The 22,251-nt window shown below is 55.3% G+C and overlaps 2 protein-coding genes across 3 annotated transcripts in view; one reads left to right on the forward strand and one right to left on the reverse strand.

The window, feature by feature from the left end:
- Positions 1–8,840, forward strand: part of CCNB2 (cyclin B2) — a 39,316-nt gene extending 30,476 nt beyond the window's left edge. Inside the window, exon 9 of the mRNA XM_077317974.1 lies at positions 8,493–8,840. Within this exon, the coding sequence (XP_077174089.1) occupies positions 8,493–8,582 (90 nt within the window). The 3' untranslated portion in view covers positions 8,583–8,840. The remainder of the gene's footprint in view (positions 1–8,492) is intronic.
- Positions 1–22,160, reverse strand: part of MYO1E (myosin IE) — a 46,573-nt gene extending 24,413 nt beyond the window's left edge. For both annotated transcript variants that reach the window (XM_077317928.1, XM_077317927.1), the window contains exons 1-4: positions 22,037–22,160; positions 5,357–5,500; positions 3,070–3,159; positions 2,182–2,276 (exon numbers count right to left, since the gene is read on the reverse strand). In XM_077317928.1, the coding sequence (XP_077174043.1) occupies positions 2,182–2,276; positions 3,070–3,159; positions 5,357–5,500; positions 22,037–22,039 (332 nt within the window). In that variant the 5' untranslated portion in view covers positions 22,040–22,160. The remainder of the gene's footprint in view (positions 1–2,181; positions 2,277–3,069; positions 3,160–5,356; positions 5,501–22,036) is intronic.
- Positions 22,161–22,251: the final 91 nt, after the last annotated feature.

The following is a 22,251-nucleotide window of genomic DNA, read 5'->3' on the forward strand; positions in this document are numbered from 1 at the left end:
CTTGGCTTTTCCAGGGGAGGAGGGTCCTTCAAGGGCATTGCCTTGCCCTTCCCTCCCTCCTCTGGGGAATGGCGTCCATCTCAGCAAAAGCCTTCTGGTAAAGTGGTTTTCCTTCTCGTAAAACAGTCTCTCCGTTGCCTATTGCTTTTCCTATACGTAAGCAGCCAATGTCTCCTCATTTCGTCCCTCCTCGGGGAGGACTCTCCCACAAGAAGCCATCGACCCAAAACGTATGCCTCGTCACTCCAGAAGACACGCAGTGACTTAATGCCGCTGAAGAAGGGGGGGGGGGAGAGAAGGCTCCATGTTCCGCCTCCATTGCAGCAAGCTCTGTTTTTAAACGGCATAAATGTTCCCAGGCACAGCTATCAATACCAGCTTTGTACACTGAGCTCCTTAAAGGACTAAAAGGGGGCAGGTGGGAGCGGCCAGAGGGGTGAGAGGGAAGAGGGGCTTGCAGGACTTAACGGCCACCAAGAGTCAAAAGGAACGCTTGCTTGGGGGGGGGGGCAAAGGAGATACTGTTTCTTTTAAAATCTTCCATCAGGGTTTAAAAATATATAACAGTGTGTGGTGTAGCAGTTCAAAGAGGGGGGGGGGGTGTCAACCTCTTTGGCGAGGTATACTCTGGGGGTGAGAAAGGGTATAAATTGAAAAGACAAAGTAACAACCCCCCCCCCCCCAAATTATAGCCAGGATAATGACTCCAGAAGGATAAGTCCAATGCAGCAAGAACAGATCTGACTTTTTGGATTAGTGGCATTTTATTGAAGCCTCAGCTTCCCTGGAGAAGTATTTAAAGGCTGGGGCTGGCATCACAGGCCAGTAGAGGAAGACCGTCAATCACCTCCCAAGCAGGGGAAGAAATGCCAGGGCTTTAAACCTGGCTCCTGGAAGCCGAAGCAATCGAGACAAATCTTTGCAAATGGGAGTTGGCATCCTTAGTCCAGCTGCAGACCCGGAGAGGCAGAACCAGCAGGGCCGCCTTCTCCAGCCACGCCTTCCCCTCTCCCTCTCCCTCTCCCAACGCAGCCTGAAAAGCTCCCCCGGGCCTGGCACGGATGCCAGCACGGAGCAGCCAACCCAAGAGACATCGCAATGCGGAGGGAACCAGACGACCACCCGGGAGGGAGCCCTCCGGTCCGCAGATGGTTAAGCCTGAGCAACTGAGTCAGCGTTTGGCAAATCCCGTCGACTCAGCAGCCCATCCGGTGGCAGCAACAAAAGCCAGACGATAAATCACAAATCCCGTGCGTGAGGATGATTGAAATGAAATGGGAAGTCGGGAGAGCCTCGGATGCCCACGCACGGAGCCCTGGCACAGCGGCAGAGGCTCGGTCCATCAAGCCCAATTGCCACACGGCCAACGCTGGGGTGGACATTTGGAGTCAACAGCTGGGTGCGTGTAGAGGGGGGGGCGGACGGACTGTCATTTCCAAAGGGTGGACAGGCGAAGGAGGCCACCCCCCATGCCCCCCTCCCTCCGAGTCTCCCCCTTCCCTGGAAGTGTAAGTGGTTCCCTCCCCACAGCTCCTCTTTGGTGTAGACAGCGTTTTCACACCACCCCTCCTGTGGGACACTCAAGCTTCTAACAAAAGTTCTCCTGAGGGCTTGAAGGCAGACAGAGCTCAGCCGGGGTGAACGTGTTCGCACACACAACAGAAACACGACACTAAGAGCCGGATTTCTAACGGCGTCCTTCTTTCTCGGCTTGGGCCCCGGCCTCCGGCAGGCAGAGTTCCTGTAAACCCTGCAGCGTATGTTTATTTTTAAGCCTCAGAAACCAGAAATAGCATGCAGAAAGCCACAATGATGATCCAGCGGGAAGAAAACAAGCCTGGCTGCTGACACACAGGAAACACGGCGCGAGAACGAGAGCACACGGGAGGGGAAGAGCCCCAGACGTCCCCTTTGGCCACCCAGGCAAGGCTCTGCCCGACAGAGACTCAGGGAAGGTCAGAGGGACGGCCGCCGCCTGCTCAGGGGAGAAGGGCAACGGGGTCTGACTGGCCGATCTCAAACCTCCCGAAGTGGAGCCTTGCAGGCAGAGCCGGCCCCTGCTTCTGGCCATCAGCACTTGCAGTCCAGGGCTTGAGTGATCCCGATGCCAGCGAGGCAGAAGTGAGCGCAAGGCCCCCCAGCCAATAGACGCCCCACAGAGAGAGAAAGAGAGTCGCTGACCTGATGATCACACACTGGTTCTCCCGATCGATGATCATGTTCCGGTACATGTTGTCCGCTAGAGCGTAGATATGCGGCGGGTTTTCATACTGAGCCTACCAGGGAGGAAATGCACAAGAGATGAACGTCTGAATCCGCTCGACACGAGCCCAGGAGCACACAGAGACCGAGAGGGGCTTCAGGGGAGGAGCTTTGGAGAGGCAAAAGCCCTTCCTCAGACACAGCAAGAGAGGGGCGGGAGATCTCAGGTGAGAGGAGGCACAACACAGAACGACATCCGCTCGGTCAGAGCAGAGGGGAAATGTTGTGTGGATACGACGCCTGTGTTCAGAGGCCTTCCTGATCTCGCCTTTGCACAAGTTAAAAATCAGCCCCTTCCCCAAAAGACTGGAGGGGAAAGGCAGGTCAAGGTGGGCCGCCAGTTTAGCCTCTCCCCAACAGCAGAAAAGAGCCCCGGAAAGTCTAACAAAATGCATGGAGAGGGAGCGGTTTTTTTGGAGTCACTGCGATTCATAAAAGCTCATGCCTTGCCCAAAATGTTGTAATCTTTACGGTACTACTGGTCTCTTGCTCTTTTCTAGCTAAAAGGCAAGGGTTGTTTTCCCACCCTATCATTTGGTGCCAGGAAAACTCGAAATTTCTCAGAGGACAGCTTTCTACTCAGTACTTCCTGGGTACCCCCTGCTGGAATGCTCCCTGGCGCCCTCCGAAATTAATGGGGACATCTCCTGTTCCCTTCAGTGAGTATTGTGTGAATCCACCTCTCCAGCAGTTACCACCCTGTGTCTTTTCGTGTCTCCGAAGGAGCAGAACCTCCGTTTATCCCCACCAGCGAATGGCAGCTCTGCTCATCATGGGAAACATCAAGTCAATTCTGGATCTGCTTACGGCTCCTTGGTACATTTCCACTTCTTTCTCTCCAAAGTACGGCATCTGCTTGAACGGGTTCACGGAGATCAGCACCGATCCAATGTAGGTCTGTATTCCGCACCGTTAAGGCCCATAACACCCCTAGCTGCTCCGGAGCCCCGGAGGGGCAGTGGGTGAGGTGGGCCACTGCTGTGATCCAACATGGAAGCTCTAACGCCCAGGTTCTCCCCCCCTCCCCGCCCCCCTTTTCTCTGGCCAACTACCAGCATCTCCAGTTATGCTCATTCTCCCCTTGTGGCTAGAGAGAACAATTCAGCGTCCTGCCTGTTAGCATCACAAGGGCGGCAGAGGTTTGGGAAGGGCAAACCTTGCCCAAGAGTTGACGGAACAGCTGGGCTTTGAGACAGCAACACCCTCCACTCTGTGGCCGGCCGGAGAGAGCTTTACGAGCGGCAGTCGGGCGAATTTCAGGGCGCAGCCAACCCTGGGCTGTAAACACATTCTGACAGGCAAGGTCACCGAGGAGAGTGAGGCCACTCGGGATTTGGCTTCCTGGTGCTGGGCGAACGGCACCCGCATCAGCGGCTTTTTCTGCTCACTCTCCACACAATCCGGACTCAGTGCTGGGCACAACAGCCCATTGTTGTGGGATCATAGCGGCTGCATGATGTCATGCCCATTCCAGTTCCTCAGCAGCCCTTGCCAGTTGGGCAGGCCGCCCCGTCGGGAGGAGGTGGCCTCCTGTGTGTGGTTCGGCCCAAGGCGTCTCACGGGGAATCCATGGGAGCGACTGCTTGATAAACAGAGCCAGCATTTTATGGAATGATTCGATAACCTTTGCCCACCCGGGCCGCTTTGTTACCGCTTCCCCATGAATGGGAGAGGGGACAGCTGGATCAGTCAGCCGCCAAAACCCAGCGGTTTGCAACGGTCAGCTCCCTGACGCTGCTGCTAGCCTGGCAGAGAAGGACACCGACGTCCCAAGGCCCTGCTTTACGTGGCCGGGTTTTGTTTGCTGGCTTCGTTTGATTAACTTTGCTTTAGGATGCTTAGGGCTGATCCTGCGTAGAGCAGGGAGTTGGACTAGATGGCCTGTATGGCCCCTTCCCACTCTAGGATTCTGTGATTCTATGAACTGAGACTCCCAATGCTTTACTGTAAGGCCAGTAAGGCTGCCAGCCTCCTGGAGATCTCCTGGAATTTCCACTGGAATTTCTCCTCCTGGAGAAAACAGCTTCTTTGGAGGGTGGAATCTCAGCCCCTGCACCCCACGGAGGGCCCTCCCGCCCCAAGCCCCTCCCTGGCAACCCTACAACCAGCTAGTTCTGCAGGACTGTTTACAGTGGCTTTACTGACTCACCACTTTGCATCTGTATTATTTCTCTCCCCTCCCCTCCCCTCCCGGTCAGCCACCTGGAGCAGGATTTGTAAGAGAGGAGAGAGACGTGTTGAAAAGGACCTTGAATTCTAGACATAAGCTTTTGTGTGCATGCTTTGGTGAATAAGCTTCCGAGGAAGCGTGCCTGCCCACAAAAGCAGATTCCGCAAATTAAACTTCATTGCTCTTAACTGTATTCTGTCGCTTCGGCCCAACCCACTCCCCCCCCCCCGCCCCCGAATCACAGATAACGTGCAGCTTTACCCCGGAGCACACAAGGGAAATGCTAAGTGCTGCCTCCAGGAGCCGAAGGAGAGTCTTGTCCTATTTCCCCGCTCGGCTCTTCCCAAAGACTTAATTCCGGCTGAGCAGCTGCAGACCAATTTTACTGCTGGAGGGTGTGCCGGAGTGGGGAAACCAGAAGAGAAAGAGCAGGCCGCTGTGTCTGGCTTCCACAGAATCCGTTCCTAAGACAAGCATCTTGCTCGCAAGGAGACAGGTTGGTCCCCGGCAGCTGCAGCTGAGAAGAGTGCGATCACACGCTCCCGTGCTCATAGGAGGCCTCTCCCTCCCAGCTTGGGGGCAGGACCAAGACTCCAAACACCCGCTTAACACTTAGGAGCCAAACACAGTCCCTGGGGGGTAACCGCCCTCTTGTTCCTGGCAGGCCACAGCAGGCAGAAGGTCAACAGGAGGCAAGGGGACTTTGGCAAAGGAGCTATTCCCTGGGTGCCTTCACTCTGTCCTGAGCAAAGGAGGCAGGCCCTGCCGGGAGAGCCCGCCACACCCACAGAGAATGACATTCTTCACCTCCCCCAACCGGGGGAAACCTGTTCTGCATCCTTTAGGCTCCCAATGATGTGAAAGAGAGGAAAAATCTCCTGGGGTCCCAGTGGCCCCAGTAAAGGAGCCATCCAGAAAGGATACAAAGATGAAGTCGTCCATGTATCGCTTCTTCAGGTTCTCCACGATGGAATCTTCTGAGATCTTGGAAAGGAGCACCATGTCGTCCACGCCGCTGTGCTTGACATTGTGGCTCTGCCAGTGGTACCGGTAATGCCCCTTGCTCCCCTGCAGAAAGAAAGGAAGGAAGAATAAAGCGGGTGGAAAGAGGCATTCGGAACATCGGATGAGCCCCTAAGGGAGGAGGACGAGGACAGCGGCACGTTCCCCCAGAGGCCTGCAGGCTTCGACACAAGCGAAGGGATCCGAAAACCCTGCTCCTCTGCTCCCCGGCAGTTCTCCTTGCGTCAGCCCTGGGGCTTGAGCTGGAGCCAAAAGGTCAAGGAAACACTCCCTGCTCACAGAGGCGGGAGCCAAAAGGAGAAGTCATTCAAGGGACCACAAGCAGTGATGCAAACCCACATTCTGCACAAGCGACTAAGGCTACAGGGAGGCTGGATGGCACCGAGGGACGTGGTGGAATCCGTGGCATCCTCTTCCACAGACTTCCATGCCCCGTGGAGCCCCATTCACACGTGGCTGAACACTTTCAAGGGCACATGTGATCCTTCTGCTCTTTCCCAAAATGGCTGTGGGGAAGCAGTTCAGGGCTCCCCTGGTCTCCAGTGGGAGGGTGTCGGCCCCAGGAGAACTACCCATGGGGCAGAGATCAGGGAGCAGCCTAGGGAAGCCCCGCCTCCAGCGACCTCCCACCCAACCTCCAGAAACAGTGACTCCCAGGGAAGGCTCCTACTGACTCTCTCATGGGCTGGGCAGGCTGACAAGAAGCGTCCGGGGAAGCAAGAAGGGGCTTTGGGCTGTTCTCAGGGAGCAAACAAAGGACGGCGGATTTTGAGAACAGACACACAATTGTCTGGCCTTTTGATCCCCAGGAAAAGAGCAAAAGATGAAGCTGCGGCCCAAACGCCACCCAGAGAGTCTTTGAAGCTCCTTCTCATCCTCCAAGCGCTCCTCACCCAAGGCAGGAACCAAGTCCCCCGAGATGACTTCCCAGTCAACATTGCCGAGAGACAGAAATAAATCTTTGAGAAATCACAGCAACCAAAAGGATGTGCTTCAGGCACCGGCGAGCATGGGAAACATCCCCACACAACCAAGGCTAAACAAGGGGAAAGAACGGAAGTGGAAGGGCTCCCAGGGGTGCGCCCCCAAGACACCTTCTTTCGCCAGGGTCCAGGCGGGGGGCACAGGGACCCACCCGGGCTGCCTTTTCCAGCCCTTTGCAGTCAGAATCATCATCCACTGGCACAAAGGCACCCCACATCTGCAGCTGGCCAGGCTGAGCTGTGCTTGCCGTGGGGGGAGAAATGCCTGAAGATGTGGGGAGGGGAATGACAATGGCTCTCCAGGCTGCAGAGATGAGAGCCCTTGGGGAAAATGCCTGCTACAGAAGGTGGACTCCGGGGCCTCCTCTCCTCCAAGGCCCCACACCATATGAGCCGCCCCATAAGGATACGACAGGTGGCTGGGCTGAGGCAACCCCCCTACACACCCCGCCTAAACAAAGTCTTTTGTTCAGGCAGGACACACCTGACTGTGCCCCAGCGGCATCCTCTGGCCTTACAAAGAGCTTGGCCTTTGTTCCAGAGTTTCTTCCTCCGCTCAAACAGCCCAGGGCAACAGGAGGTCGGGTCCTGCAGAGGCAAGCCTCCGGGGGCTTTTCAAGGCAGGAAAGTAAATATTGTGTCTAAACACAAGCTCGGAACAAAGGGAAGGATCTGAAGGCGTTTTGTGTCTGGCAACCCAGTCTCTAGGATCCATGCAGGCCAAGCAAACCCTGCAGGCCCCTGCAAAGCCAAAGTCCCACAGCAGCAGCAGCAGCAGCAGCAGCAGCACGTGGGGATTTCAGACGGGGCAAAACACATGCCCAGCTGGCTCCCTGCCATCCCAGGCACAGGCAAAACGGGGAGTCCCCAGGAGAGTCCACCCGAATGGACCAGGCTGATGCTGCAGAAGATTTGGAGTCCCAAGGAATTCCCCCAAGGGGCCAGTGGGAGAAAAAACCAGCCCCAAACTGCACCCCGGTTTGTGTCCTGCAAGTCGAAGAAGAGGTGCTGCAGAAGGCGGGAGAAGGGTGGACATCGACGCCTCTCTTGCAGCTGGACTTTCCAGTCATACCAGTTCCGTAAGGGGGAATTCCAGTCTCCTCCGGCTCCCTCCTGTCTGCATTTTGTCCTCTCGGCCTTTAAATGCTTCTTGCTAAGTCACTTTTACAAGCTGAGAGGGGAGCACAAGCAGGAATATGGGAGGGAGGGAGGGGGAGGCACGATACTAGGGTGTGAACAAATTCATTTAAGGCAAGAGAAATGGATTGTTTTTTTTTTAAAGAAGAGACAAATGCAAGTTTTCCCCCCACACCTAAAGTCCTTTTTTCCTTTGCTTGAGATCTGCGGCCCTACTCCAAAGGCAAGGGATGTTCCTTTTGTCTTATCCCAAGAGACTTCGGACGGGACTCCAGTTGAGCACAGCCAAGACTCTGAAAGGCTCGGTAGTTAACAGGAGGAGGGAGCATAAACACAGAGGTCCCCACAGGCCTGACAATCTCTTTACCAAGGGGGGAGAGTAACAGCGGCATCATTGCCCAGGTGTGATCCAGCTCTCCAGCTGAACGAATCACCAGCTCCTGCCCCGTTCACCCACAAGGGGGTCATTTGATCGGGACATTATTTCCGTTGGCTCACCCTCGCCCTGTGCTAGACCAGGGCATGGTTTTGTGAACCAGAACGTCTCCTGTCCTAAAAATAAGCTTTGTTGGATAAGGTGAGGACTGTTTGAGGATGGCACCTGCTGCCTCAGGGGTGGGTGGATGTTTTAAGGAGGAGGTTGGGTGAACCCCTGTCCGGAGGGTGTGTTTTATAGTCCCCGAGAAGAAGGGGGGCTGAACTGGAGGGCTTTAGGGTCTCTTCCCGCTCTGTGTGGTTCCAATTCTGAAAGAGGAAGGTTTTCTCCCCTAAAATCTTCCATGGGCTAAAGCAGGTCTTTGTGGCTGCAATGTGCATTTCTTGGGGGTCTGTCTGCTTTGAGCAATCCCAGAGACGGTCCCTTGACTTCACTGCACAGGCCTGCATGACTTCTCAGAAAAGTCTTCTTCCCCCAACAGGAGAGCTCAGAGGTTCACCACCGGATGGACTTCGGCAGCCGCAAGGGCCAGGGGTCTTTGGCATGGGCCTGGATGTGCTTGAGCCAGTGAGTGCCGCCTTCCGGGGATAGACCTGGTGAGTTCTTTCACCAATTAAGAAGAGCATTTCTAGTAGCCCGCTAAAAAATCTCACCCGAGGTAGATTTTTGAAGATCCCTCCTCAGGAGAGATACTGTTTACATGGATGTAGTGTCCCTGACACGTTGTACCATATACTTCTGGTGTGTCCTAGGTTTGAGGTATTTCATTGCCCGTTAGATAATTATTTGAAGAAATTGAAATTCAGCTGTGTTAATGAGAAACACTGGATTAAAATGATACTAAATGCGAGGGACACAGCAACTATTATAAAAGTAGCAAAGTTTTTACTGTCAATCTTAAATGAAAATAATTTACGATAGATCTTACATCTGAAACTGTTTGAAATATTCATTTTATGCTTTGCAATTTTATGCCAATAAAGGTACTCTAGGGAAGGAGCCAGCTACAAAATGGCTACCTTGAGGAGGGGAGGAGCCAGCTACAAAATGGCTGTTTTGAGGAAGGGAGGAACCAGCTAGAAAATGGCTGCCTTAAGGAGGGGAGGGGCCAACTACAAAATGGCTGTCTTGAGGAGGGGAGGAGCCAGCTACAAAATGGCTGCCATGGGTAGGGGAGGAGCCAAAATAACAAACAAAAACAAAGTCAGGAAGTGAGATCAGCCAATCAACACTGAGACAGAAAGTATGATCACAAGACTCAGCCAATCAACACTCAATCAGGAAGTGTGATCAGCCAATCAACACTGAGGGGAGGAGCCAGCTACAAAATGGCTGCCTTGAGGAAGGGAGGGGCCAGCTACAAAATGGCTGCCAGGGGTAGGGAAAAGTCAGCTACAAAATGGCTGCCTTGAGGAGGGGAGGAGCCAGCTACAAAATGGCTGCCTTAATGAGGGGAGGGGCCAACTTCAAAATGGCTGTCTTGAGGAGGGGAGGAGCCAGCTACAAAATGGCTGCCATGGGTAGGAAAGAAGTCAGCTACAAAATGGCTGCCATGGGTAGGGGAGGAGCCAAAATAACAAACAAACACAAAGTCAGGAAGTGAGATCAGCCAATCAACACTGAGTCAGGAAGTCAGACCATAAGCCTCAGCCAATCAACACTGGGCCAAATAGTGAGATCACAAGCCTCAGCCAATCAACACTGAGACAGAAAGTGAGATTACAAGCCTCAGCCAATCAACACTGAATCAGGAAGTGAGATCAGCCAATCAACACTGAGGGGAGGAGCCAGGTACAAAATTGCTCTCTTGACTAGGGGAGGAGCCAGCATCAAAATGGCTGCTTTGAGGAGGGGAATAGCCATCTACAAAATGGCTGCCTTGAGAAGAGGAGGAGCCAGCTACAAAATGGCTGCCTGGAGGAGGGGAGGAGCCAGCTACAAAATGGCTGCCTCGAGGAGGGGAGGGGCCAGCTACAAAATGGCTACCAGGGGTAGGGAAAAGTCAGCTACAAAATGGCTGCCTTGAAGAGGGGAGGGGCCAGCTACAAAATGGCTGCCTTGAGGAGGGGAGGTGCCAGCTACAAAATGGCTGCCTTGAGGAGGGGAGGAGCCAGCTACAAAATGGCTGCTTTGAGGAGAGGAGGAGCCAGGTACAAAATGGCTGCCTTGAGGAAGGGAGGGGCCAGCTACAAAATGGCTGTTTGGAGGAGGGGAGGAACCAGCTACAAAATGGCTGCCTTGAGGAGGGGAGGTGCCAGCTACAAAATGGCTGCCTTGAGGAGGGGAGGAGCCAGCAACAAAATGGCTGCTTTGAGGAGGGGAGGGGCCAGCTACAAAATGGCTGTCTTGAGGAGGGGAGGAACCAGCTACAAAATGGCTGTCTTAAGGAGGGGTGGGGCCAACTACAAAATGGCTATCTTGAGGAGGGGAGGAGCCAGCTACAAAATGGCTGCCATGGGTAGGAAAGAAGTCAGCTACAAAATGGCTCCCATGGGTAGGGGAGGAGCCAAAATAACAAACAAACATGGCTGCCTTGAGGAGGGGAGGGACCAGCTACAAAATGGCTGCCTTGAGGAGGGGAGGAGCCAGCTACAAAATGGCTGCCTTGAGGAGGGGAGGTGCCAACTACAAAATGGCTGCCTTGAGGAGGGGAGGTGCCAGCTACAAAATGGCTGCCTTGAGGAGGGGAGGGGCCAGCTACAAAATGGCTGTCTTGAGGAGGGTAGGAACCAGCTACAAAATGGCTGCCATGGGTAGGGGAGGAGCCAAAATAACAAACAAACACAAAGTCAGGAAGTGAGATCAGCCAATCAACACTGAGTCAGGAAGTCAGACCATAATCCTCAGCCAATCAACACTGAGCCAAATAGTGAGATCACAAGCGTCAGCCAATCATCACTGAGACAGAAAGTGAGATCACAAGCCTCAGCCAATCAACACTGAATCAGGAAGTGAGATCAGCCAATCAACACTGAGGGGAGGAGCCAGGTACAAAATTGCTCTCTTGACTAGGGGAGGAGCCAGCATCAAAATGGCTGCTTTGAGGAGGGGAATAGCCATCTACAAAATGGCTGCCTTGAGAAGGGGAGGAGCCAGCTACAAAATGGCTGCCTGAAGGAGGGGAGGAGCCAGCTACAAAATGGCTGCCTCGAGGAGGGGAGGAGCCAGCTACAAAATGGCTGCCTTAATGAGGGGAGGGGCCAACTTCAAAATGGCTGTCTTGAGGAGGGGAGGAGCCAGCTACAAAATGGCTGCCATGGGTAGGAAAGAAGTCAGCTACAAAATGGCTGCCATGGGTAGGGGTGGAGCCAAAATAACAAACAAACACAAAGTCAGGAAGTGAGATCAGCCAATCAACACTGAGTCAGGAAGTCAGACCATAAGCCTCAGCCAATCAACACTGGGCCAAATAGTGAGATCACAAGCCTCAGCCAATCAACACTGAGACAGAAAGTGAGATTACAAGCCTCAGCCAATCAACACTGAATCAGGAAGTGAGATCAGCCAATCAACACTGAGGGGAGGAGCCAGGTACAAAATTGCTCTCTTGACTAGGGGAGGAGCCAGCATCAAAATGGCTGCTTTGAGGAGGGGAATAGCCATCTACAAAATGGCTGCCTTGAGAAGGGGAGGAGCCAGCTACAAAATGGCTGCCTGAAGGAGGGGAGGAGCCAGCTACAAAATGGCTGCCTCGAGGAGGGGAGGGGCCAGCTACAAAATGGCTACCAGGGGTAGGGAAAAGTCAGCTACAAAATGGCTGCCTTGAAGAGGGGAGGGGCCAGCTACAAAATGGCTGCCTTGAGGAGGGGAGGAGCCAGCTACAAAATGGCTGCCTTGAGGAGGGGAGGGACCAGCTACAAAATGGCTGCCTTGAGGAGGGGAGGAGCCAGGTACAAAATGGCTGCCTTGAGGAGGGGAGGTGCCAGCTACAAAATGGCTGCCTTGAGGAGGGGAGGAGCCAGCTACAAAATGGCTGCTTTGAGGAGAGGAGGAGCCAGCTACAAAATGGCTGCCTTGAGGAAGGGAGGGGCCAGCTACAAAATGGCTGTCTGGAGGAGGGGAGGAACCAGATACAAAATGGCTGCCTTGAGGAGGGGAGGTGCCAGCTACAAAATGGCTGCCTTGAGGAGGGGAGGAGCCAGCAACAAAATGGCTGCTTTGAGGAGGGGAGGGGCCAACTACAAAATGGCTGTCTTGAGGAGGGGAGGAACCAGCTACAAAATGGCTGTCTTAAGGAGGGGAGGGGCCAACTACAAAATGGCTGTCTTGAGGGGAGGAGCCAGCTACAAAATGGCTGCCATGGGTAGGAAAGAAGTCAGCTACAAAATGGCTGCCATGGGTAGGGGAGGAGCCAAAATAACAAACAAACATGGCTGCCTTGAGGAGGGGAGGGACCAGCTACAAAATGGCTGCCTTGAGGAGGGGAGGAGCCAGCTACAAAATGGCTGCCTTGAGGAGGGGAGGTGCCAACTACAAAATGGCTGCCTTGAGGAGGGGAGGTGCCAGCTACAAAATGGCTGCCTTGAGGAGGGGAGGAGCCAGCTACAAAATGGCTGCCTTGAGGAGGGGAGGGGCCAGCTACAAAATGGCTGTCTTGAGGAGGGTAGGAACCAGCTACAAAATGGCTGCCATGGGTAGGGGAGGAGCCAAAATAACAAACAAACACAAAGTCAGGAAGTGAGATCAGCCAATCAACACTGAGTCAGGAAGTCAGACCATAATCCTCAGCCAATCAACACTGAGCCAAATAGTGAGATCACAAGCCTCAGCCAATCAACACTGAGACAGAAAGTGAGATCACAAGCCTCAGCAAATAAACACTGAATCAGGAAGTGAGATCAGCCAATCAACACTGAGGGGAGGAGCCAGGTACAAAATGGCTATCTTGACTAGGGGAGGAGCCAGCTACAAAATGGCTGCTTTGAGGAGGGGAAGAGCCATCTACAAAATGGCTGCCTTGAAAAGGGGAGCAGCCAGCTACAAAATGGCTGCCTTGAGGAGGGGAGGAGCGAGATACAACATGGCTGCCTCGAGGAGGGGAGGGGCCAGCTACAAAATGGCTGCCAGGTGTAGGGAAAAGTCAGCTACAAAATGGCTGCCTTGAAGAGGGGAGGGACCAGCTACAAAATGGCTGCCTTGAGGAGGGGAGGAGCCAGCTACAAAATGGCTGCTTTGAGGAGGGGAGGGACCAGCTACAAAATGGCTGCCTTGAGGAGGGAAGGAGCCAGCTACAAAATGGCTGCCTTGAGGAGGGGAGCTGCCAGCTACAAAATGGCTGCCTTGATGAGGGGAGGGGCCAACTACAAAATGGCTGTCTTGAGGCGGGGAGGAGCCAGCTACAAAATGGCTGCCATGGGTAGGGGAGGAGCCAAAATAACAAACAAAAGGCAGGAAGTGAGATCAGCCAATCAACACTGAGGGGTGGAGCCAGCTACAAAATGGCTGCTTTGAGGAGGGGAGGAACCAGCTACAAAATGGCTGCCTTGAAAAGGGGAGGTGCCAGCTACAAAATGGCTGCCTTGAGGAGGGGAGGAGCCAGCTACAAAATGGCTGCCTCGAGGAGGGGAGGGGCCAGCAACAAAATGGCTGCCAGGTGTAGGGAAAAGTCAGCTACAAAATGGCTGCCTTGAGGAGGGGAGGGACCAGCTACAAAATGGCTGCCTTGAGGAGGGGAGGAGCCAGCTACAAAATGGCTGCTTTGAGGAGGGGAGGGACCAGCTACAAAATGGCTGCCTTGAGGAGGGGAGGAGCCAACTACAAAATGGCTGCCTAGAGGAGGGGAGCTGCCAGCTACAAAATGGCTGCCTTGATGAGGGGAGGGGCCAACTACAAAATGGCTGTCTTGAGGAGGGGAGGAGCCAGCTACAAAATGGCTGCCATGGGTAGGGGAGGAGCCAAAATAACAAACAAACACAAAGTCAGGAAGTGAGATCAGCCAATCAACACTGAGGGGAGGAGCCAGGTAATAAATGGCTGTCTTGACTAGGGGAGGAGCCAGCTACAAAATGGCTGCTTTGAGGAGGGGAAGAGCCAGCTACAAAATGGCTGCCTTGAGAAGGGGAGGAGCCAGCTACAAAATGGCTGCCTTGAGGAGGGGAGGAGCCAGCTACAAAATGGCTGCCTTGAGGAGGGGAGGAGCCAGCTACAAAATGGCTGCCATGGGTAGGGGAGGAGCCAAAATAACAAACAAACACAGTTAGGAATTGAGATCAGCCAATCAACACTGAGTCAGACCACAAGCCTCAGCCAATTAACAAAGACAGAAAGTGAGATCACAAACCTCAGCCAATCAATACTGAATTAGGAAGTAAGATCAGCCAATCAACACTGAGGGGAGGAGCCAGCTAAAAATGGCTGTCTTGAGGAGGGGAGGAGCCAGCTACAAAATGGCTGCCATGGGTAGGAGATAAGTCATCTACCAAATGGCTGCCATGGGTAGGGGAGGAGCCAAAATAACAAACAAACACAAAGTCAGGAAGTGAGATTAGCCAATCAACACTGAGCCAGGTAGTCAGACCACAAGCCTCAGCCAATCAACAATGAGACATAAAGTGAGATCACAAGCCTCAGCCAATCAACACTGAATCAGGAAGTGAGATCAGCCAATCAACACTGAGGGGAGGAGCCAGCTACAAAATGGCTGCCTTGAGGAGGGGAGGAGTATTTAGGCAAAAACTTTACTTATAATAACAGTTGGGCCAACCATAGAGAAAAAACAATCAAGTCTGCAGAAGGCCAGTTGTCCCTTTTAGCCAAGTTTTATCATCAAAAAGGCAACCAAAACGTTCAAGCAGCCATTAAAATCTACAATGCCAAAATAATTCCTCAGATTCTTTATGGAATCCCAATATGGATGGATGCATTTAATAATAAATTAGAGAACATCCAATCTTTCTTTTTCAGAAATCTGCTAGGAGTCCCAAACTGTGTGGCCAATCATACTCTTGTCGCAGAACTTGGCCAACAGAGTCTAGAAGCCCGGGCTTGGTCTCAGTCCTTTAAATACTGGTTAAAAATTCATTTCCACGCACAAACGGGTAGTTTGTTAATTAACCTTTTGAGTGACCCTTATTCTTTCAGCTGGCTGGGCAAAATGTCAAAGAAACTTCAAATTATGGGTCTGGACATCTCATCCCTTAGCATGCCAGACGAAAGGACGATATTAAAACTAATATCACAGAGACTAGAAGATCAGGATACACAGATTCTGGGCTCCCCTAACAACAGTGTATGTTCTCCCCGCTTCTGGGATATTCCCGTATTTTACAAATCCATGCCCACCACACTTATGTCACCAAGGCCCAAACCAGGACACCAGCAGTGGCGGCAACCCTCCCTTCCCAGACTGGGCCCTCCTAAGCACCTGTGAACACAAGCACAGTTGGGTCAGACACACAGAGTGTTGGGGTGCAGTGACTGGCGTGGGGTGCAGAAATGTGTCCCTCCCTGCTCTGCCACTTAGTCACTACTGAGCCAGTGGCTCTGGCACGATGCTCAGCTGCTGCTTACTCCCTGGAGGGGCAGCTTTCCCACGAAGCCACAGCCAACGCCGGAGATGACCGACCTTTGCCTCCTTCCTTGTTTGCACACCTGCACTTCACACCCATGGCAACGGAGCTCTCTGCGGTGGCTTAGCCACCCCGTTCAGGGAAGCAACTGGCCAGCAGGGCGCTCCAAGGCAGGCAAGAACTCCGAGTTGGCCCAAGCACACAAATGACTCTGACCATCCCTTGCGAGAGTCAGCCGTGTTTCCCCAGGATGCCAAAGCATCTCTCGGTGGTGTCAGAGCCCAGCTTTTTCCTCTGGAGGGAGAAATTGGATAAGAGGAGGGGGAGGAAGGCTGAGAAACTCTCCTCTCTGGACTTCATTAGATTAAGCATTCCTCCCTTGGCAAGAGGCGCTGCAGAAAAACCAAATCAAACGGGATAAGTTTCTGCCAGACAGCAGCCGTGTAGCAAATTGGCTTGTCAGCATGTTAAGCATTCTTGCTGTTGCTAATTAATCCCCCCCCCCCCAATATCTCCTCTAGGAACAGAAGAAGCCGGGCGGTTCAGCCAGGAGGAAAAGGAGGAAGTTGCTCATGCCACTTGGGAGGAGGGCTTTCCGGAAGGGACTTAACGGTTCGTGCAGAATACGGATCCAGCAGAATGCACAATGGTGGGTTATGCCCCAAATGGCTTACGTGTGTCTTTGGGGGGGGGGGAGTAAAATGGACGGGTTAAACAGCCATTTAATTCTTCATGGGCAACCACCCCCCCTTCCCAGGCCCTGACTGCAAAAAAGGGGGGATCTGAACTGGCTGGTTCAGGGCTGCCCTGGAGTGAAAGGGAACTGCTTGGTTTGTGCCCATCCAAAATCCAGTCCCGGTCCTGTGCTGCCCCATCCCTCAATTACAAGCCCTGCCACATGGAAGGCAGAGCGGGCACGATCCCTTCCAGACCAGCCAGTGACCATGTGGCCCTCAAGCTGTGCTGCACAGAGGAGGCCCCGCGCATTCCTGAAATACCAACAAAAAACTGTGGCCATGCAGCCACACACCCCCCCCCCCCGGAAAAAAGCCCCTGCCAACCAACTAAGCATCAGTCTAGCATTACTGTAAAGTTGGGGGAAGCGCCTCATTCTTAATGCTTGTCTTACATGTTCAAGTTTTTAATATCTGGCTTCAACCTCATTTTCATTGGCCTGAAATATGACCCATCAAAAGCTGACTAGCCAGTGCCAAGACCCAGCCTTTCTCCGAAAGGGACGAATCTAAATAGTGCTCAGTAGTCCTCCTCCTCCTCCTCCTCCTCCTCGTCAGAAATTCAAACCCGTCATTTGTCCTCGTTTGCACGTGACACCCGGATGACTGTCCCGTTTGTCTCCTTCTGCTGTGGCCGAAAAGCACTGGCTGAACTAGGCCATCGTGCCTCTTCCTCCCCCCCCCCCACCACGCTCACTCTGACACCTGCCCCATTTTAAGGCCTGAATGTTCATAGCAAGATCTTCAGGTCAACGGGGCCTCCTTGCACTTTCCCCGAGAGCTGCCCGGAAAGCAAGGTGCACACCACAGTCCCAAAGGGGCACCAAGCACCTTTCACACTTAAGCCAGCATTCTAGTCCTCATGGGGGCAGAGAGGAGCCACTAAGCATGCAGGAGTGCCTCATGCAAGACATAGATGTGCCAACCTCCAGGTGGGGCCTGTGGGTCATCTCCAGACAAAGGAGATGTGTTCCTCTGGAGAAACGGGTGTCTCTGGTGGGCGGAGGTCCCTCCACGCCCCCCCCCAGGCTCTACCCCCAAACAGCCAGGTCCCCGTCCCCCCCCCACACCTCCAGCCAGCAGTAGGCAGTCCTAGCAAGACCTCGGTTGCCCAGAGCGCTCCAGCGTGTGATGGCCAAGAGCCCGAGCTTCCCTGCTCTCACAGAAGGAGGCTTATGCAAAGGCGGGGGAAAGCAGCCAGACCTCCCCAGCAAAATGCAAATCCAGCAGTATTTGCACACGCTTATCCGTGCCACAGCATTCAGCTTTCCCAGGCGCAAAGAGGACCTTCTGCCTCAGAACACAAAGTCCGTGGGCCCTGGAGCCCCGGTCAGGGATTTATGCAGCTCCAGGTCTGTCTCAGGCCTGTCCCAAAAGGAGCATGTGGAAGTGGAGAGAATCAAATTAGGCTGTTTTAACAAAACTCTTCCATTCCTTCCATTTGGACTGAGACAAGCTGAACGTCTATTTGTGCCCATTAAGGGAAAGTTAACACCGCAGCTTTACGGGAAGGATCAGGGAGTTTTCCCCGATCGGCATCCAGAGGGTCAGAAAGGAGCTTGGGACTTCCATTCTGGTGCCTGGCAGATCTCAGAGGGTTTCCCCCCCCACCCAAATAAAACAACATTGAAGGGAACTGCGGCAGAAAACCCAGCTCAAAAGAGAGGCGTCCTTTTCCTTTGGGGGCAGGTTCTGACTCCTCCCCTTGGGTGGCCAACGGCACACTAAGCAACAGTGCTTGGAAACCGGTCCCCTCATCTCGAGAGGAGAGACAGGGAGCTCCACAGCGTGAGTTTGACATGCCAGCATGAAGGAGCTCTTGGCCCCTCGAGTCCAGGCCACGTCCCTGGGCAGCCGGGGGGATGCTCTGCATCTTGCCAAGCGTTCCACACAGGAGTTAGGTCAGGACGGGCCCTGCATCGGCGCCGTTTCCAGCAGGTGCAAGCGATCCGTGGCCGCATCCGACGGCAGCCCTGCACGGCAGCTTCAGGACCAGGCTGACATAAAACCACGCTGGATGTTTCTCCCCCCGGGCAGATTCCCGACGCATTGGCAGCTCCGCAGCCCAGGAATTGGGAGTGAATCCTAAACACAAACGTACGCCCGGCGGTGGCTTATTTTCCAAGTAAAATGAGCTCCAGCCATGAAGTTTTTTCAGGAGGCATTTCAGTCCTGAGACTTCAGCTCCTATCCAGGCACAGGCGGAGGAGACGAAGAAGGAACTAAAGCCAGAACATTTTTGGGGGAAACACTGAATCACAGAGCATTCTTCTGAGAAACCAAGCCACAAGGAACTTACAAGTCAAGCCGAATTGTTTCATAAGAGGGTCTCAAGGGGATTCCAGCCGGCATGTGGAAAAGATCTTTCTGACCTTACTTTTTCCTCAAGCAAAAAGAATTGGAGGTCAATCAGTGAAGCAGGGTCCCTTTTGCATGGTAATGACAGCAGACACCCAAATGTTATGGATGAAACTCCCACGTGAGTTATAAAGGAAGACCCGGGCTCTTTTGCTGACTCCTGGGCAACCACAGAGGCGAGGAGATTGCAGACTCCCTCTTTGAGAATTGTTACTCGCCCAAGGTCAGCCAGCTGGCTGCAGGTGGAGGAGTGGGGAATCAAATCCAACTCTACGGATTCGAGGCCACTGCTCTGACCACCACACCAAGCTGCCGAAGCCCAGTTGCAACCAGTGGGCTTAGAGGGGAGCGACGGCACAGGAGTCTGCTGCTAGAAGCTTTCCCTCTTTTTGGAAAAAATGAGAGCTAATGGCAAAAACAGGCTTTGGACGGTGTCCCCTCAGAATGTGGGTCAAACTCAGGCAACCAGGTCCCATGGCAACCCTAAAGGCAGAAGCCACGCCCACCCTTGGAAGGGTTTCATGTCGGAAGAGAATGACTTCTGTCGGACTACACCTCCCGTCCGGACAGGGCGAAAGAGATTCCCCTCTGCTTTGAGCCAACAGCTTGGATGAGTCCGGGAAGGGGGCAGTCGGCAGAATGCCAAAGGATTCTTCTCAGCCCCGTCAAATTGTCCTCCCCGTCACATTGGATCCCACCCACCCAAAAGGCAAATGTGGTTGTTCCCAAGCTGGCTTTAACTTCGAGTCAGTCTGCTGGCAAGTCTGGAAGACTCCCGGTGCCTCGACTACGTCCAAGGGGCCAGCGGGGGGATGCCTCCTCCTCCTCTGCCCTCCCTCCCTCCCTGCCTCCCTCCCTCCCAGCTTAGCACCTCTGGCAGCGCTCAAGTGAAAGCAGCCGCCCAGAGGACTCATGGCCTACAAAGAATCACCTCCGAGGCCTCCAGCTCCACCCAAACGCAACGCGGCACGGGCCAAAACGGAGGCCCAGCTTGGCGAGAGAGCCATAAATCGAGGCTGGAGCCGTCGGAGTCCAACCGTCTCAGACAGACCGATTAGTCACCGGGGAACGGGGGGGGGGGGACCATTTCTCGAGCGGGGCTCAGCTGATCCAGACCATGGTAGGCGGGCTTCAAACGCCGCCTCTGCCTCCCTGTCCCAAGATGCCCACCGCCGGGCATGAGGAGGCTCTCTGGCTGCAGCTCGTGCCGGCCGGCCTGCCAAAATGTCAGGGCTGTCATCGAAGCCGAGGAGGGGGCAGCGAGGCCTTTGGAAAGATGGCCCCTCAACAAAGGGGGCATTCTCAGCAGTCTGGCGGGGAAGCCCAGCAACACGCACGGCATCGTCCGCTGACCCCCGTGGACGTCCACAAGTCCTGCAGGAATCATGGAGCGAAGCTTGAGTCCAGAGGCACGCTGAAGGCCGACAGGGTTACTTCAGGGCAGAAGCTTCCGGGGCATGGCTGGTTCTCGTCTGTCTGCATGCAAAGGTGGATGCCCAGCTTTAAACCTCTCCAGACACCCAACCTGGTTGCACTGCTTCAGCTTCCCAGCTGGTTCTGCGGAAATTATGAAGAATGCGGAGCTTCTTCCTTCCTTTTCCGAAACCCGTGAACTGCGTAAAAGCCGGCGGAACTCCCCTGTGGCCGCATGGGGAGCCCGGGCGGTTCTCGTTCCAGGCCAGGCTACATTTGACCTTACGCCAGGCTGGCCTTCGAATTGCGGCTGCGGAAGATCTTCCACACGTCACAAGAAAGGTGGGCTTAGCTGAGTGTGGCCAGCAGACGGCCCCAAAGCCAAGTCGCTGATATCCTCCAAAAGCAGCAGGACGGAGACGTTGGATTCAGAAGGCTCAGGCCGAGAGGAAGTCAGCATTCTTGGCCATCCCCCCACCCACCCATACGCCCATGTGCCCCAAATCAAGGCCTCCCAAGGGCAGAGCCTGTGGCTTCACATTGGAGGGGACCCCAGTTAGTGCAGGAGAAGCCTGAAGGCGCTGCAGGCTGGACCCTCCGCAGGGCGGGTGGGTGGGTGGGGCAGGGCAGGGCAGGGCAGGGCAGGGAGCCCTTTGTAATGAGAAGTTCCAAGAGTGCCACTCAGCTCGGTTTGCCGCAAGAACCTGCCCACCCAATCCTGGCAGCCAGCAAGTTAACTCTGTGACGCCCTGTGCTGCTCCGCTTCCCATGGGTGTCCCAAATCTGAGCCAGGGATCGTCCAGCAAAACAAAACAAGGGCCTGGCTAGGGCGGTGGGCGGCCAGGCAGGCCCGTGGACCACGTGGGCCGTGAGGAGTCTCACAAACCCGTGAAGGGACTTCTTGGGACACAGAAGCGGCTACTCTGACTGGCAGCGGTGGTGAGGATCTCCGGCACAAGCAGGGCTTCCTGTCCACGGAGACGCCGGGGGCTGAACCTGGGACCCCCAGCCCTGCAAGCGACAGGCTCTATTGCGGGGCCTTGGCCCTCTTCCCAAAGGCGGAAGCCGACACCCACCCACTTGGTCATCTCTCCGGGAACGGCCAACTCTGGCGGGAAGGAGCCCTCCACTCCGGTGGCTGTCCCACCTCATGGCCCACCAGGCAGGGGAGGAGGAGGAGGAGGAGGAGTGTGCACGCACCCTCAGGCACCCTCCGGCTGGTCTTCCACGTGGCCCTGTGACTGCAGACCGACACAGAACCCCCCTGAGGGCCCGGAGAAGCTCAATGCAGCAGGCAACGGGGGGGGCCCTGCTGCCCACGATGGGACCGGATGCTTTGGAAGTCCGTCTGTCCGTCAGGCATCGTGTGGTCATCGTTGGGAGCAACACGGGGCACGTTAGTTGCATTGCAGCCAACCGAGCCCACCCCAAGGGGTGTCGAAGGCAGACAGGAGCAGAGGCGGCTGGCCTTGGTGGCCTTCCTCTGCAGACTCTTCCTCGGGGGTCTCCCCTCCAGGGGCAGCCCCACTTGGCTCCCAAGGCCTGGCCACTTTGGGGCTGCCGCCCGGAACGGCCCCTTCCAGCTGGCCCTATTCCCAGCCACGGAAAGTCGCCGGTCTCAGCGGAGGAGCGAGGAGGCTCCCCGGGCCAGGAGGCAACCCCCGGCCAGGGCCACGGCAGGGCTCCGGCACAGCGCGCCAAGAGCGCATTCGCGGGTGGGTGGCTGGCTGGCTGGGTGGGTGGCTGGGCGGGCAGGAGCGCGCGGGGCGTCTGTGGCCACTTCGGGCGCGGCGCGCTCTTCAGCGGAGCCCTGCGGCCAGCGCCACCCAGCAAGCCGAGGCCAGACCCGCCTCTCCCGCCCCGGCCACACGGCAGCCCCGCTCCCCGAGACGCCGCCGCCGCCGCCACTACCGGCCGGGACGCCCTGATACAGCCCCCCGCCCGCCCCCCCTCCCCTGGCAGGCAGACTCTCGGCGCCCCCGCCCCTCCTCCGCGCTTCGCTCCGCGCTCACCATCTCGCGCGTCCCGCTAGTGCGCGCCGGCCGCTGAGCGCATCTCCCGCCGGCCGCCCCGGAGGACCCGCCTCGCCTCGCCCGCTCGCTCGCGCCGCCCAGCCGCGACTGCCCGCCCGCCCGCCCGCCCGGCCCCCGGGACCCGCCGAGGGGAGAGCGAGCGAGCGAGGGCGGGCGGGGGGCGGGCCGGGGCGGCGCTGGCGCTGGCGCTCTCA

The sequence above is a fragment of the Paroedura picta genome, chromosome 18 (genome assembly GCF_049243985.1).
Source record: "Paroedura picta isolate Pp20150507F chromosome 18, Ppicta_v3.0, whole genome shotgun sequence".
NCBI lineage: Eukaryota > Metazoa > Chordata > Lepidosauria > Squamata > Gekkonidae > Paroedura > Paroedura picta.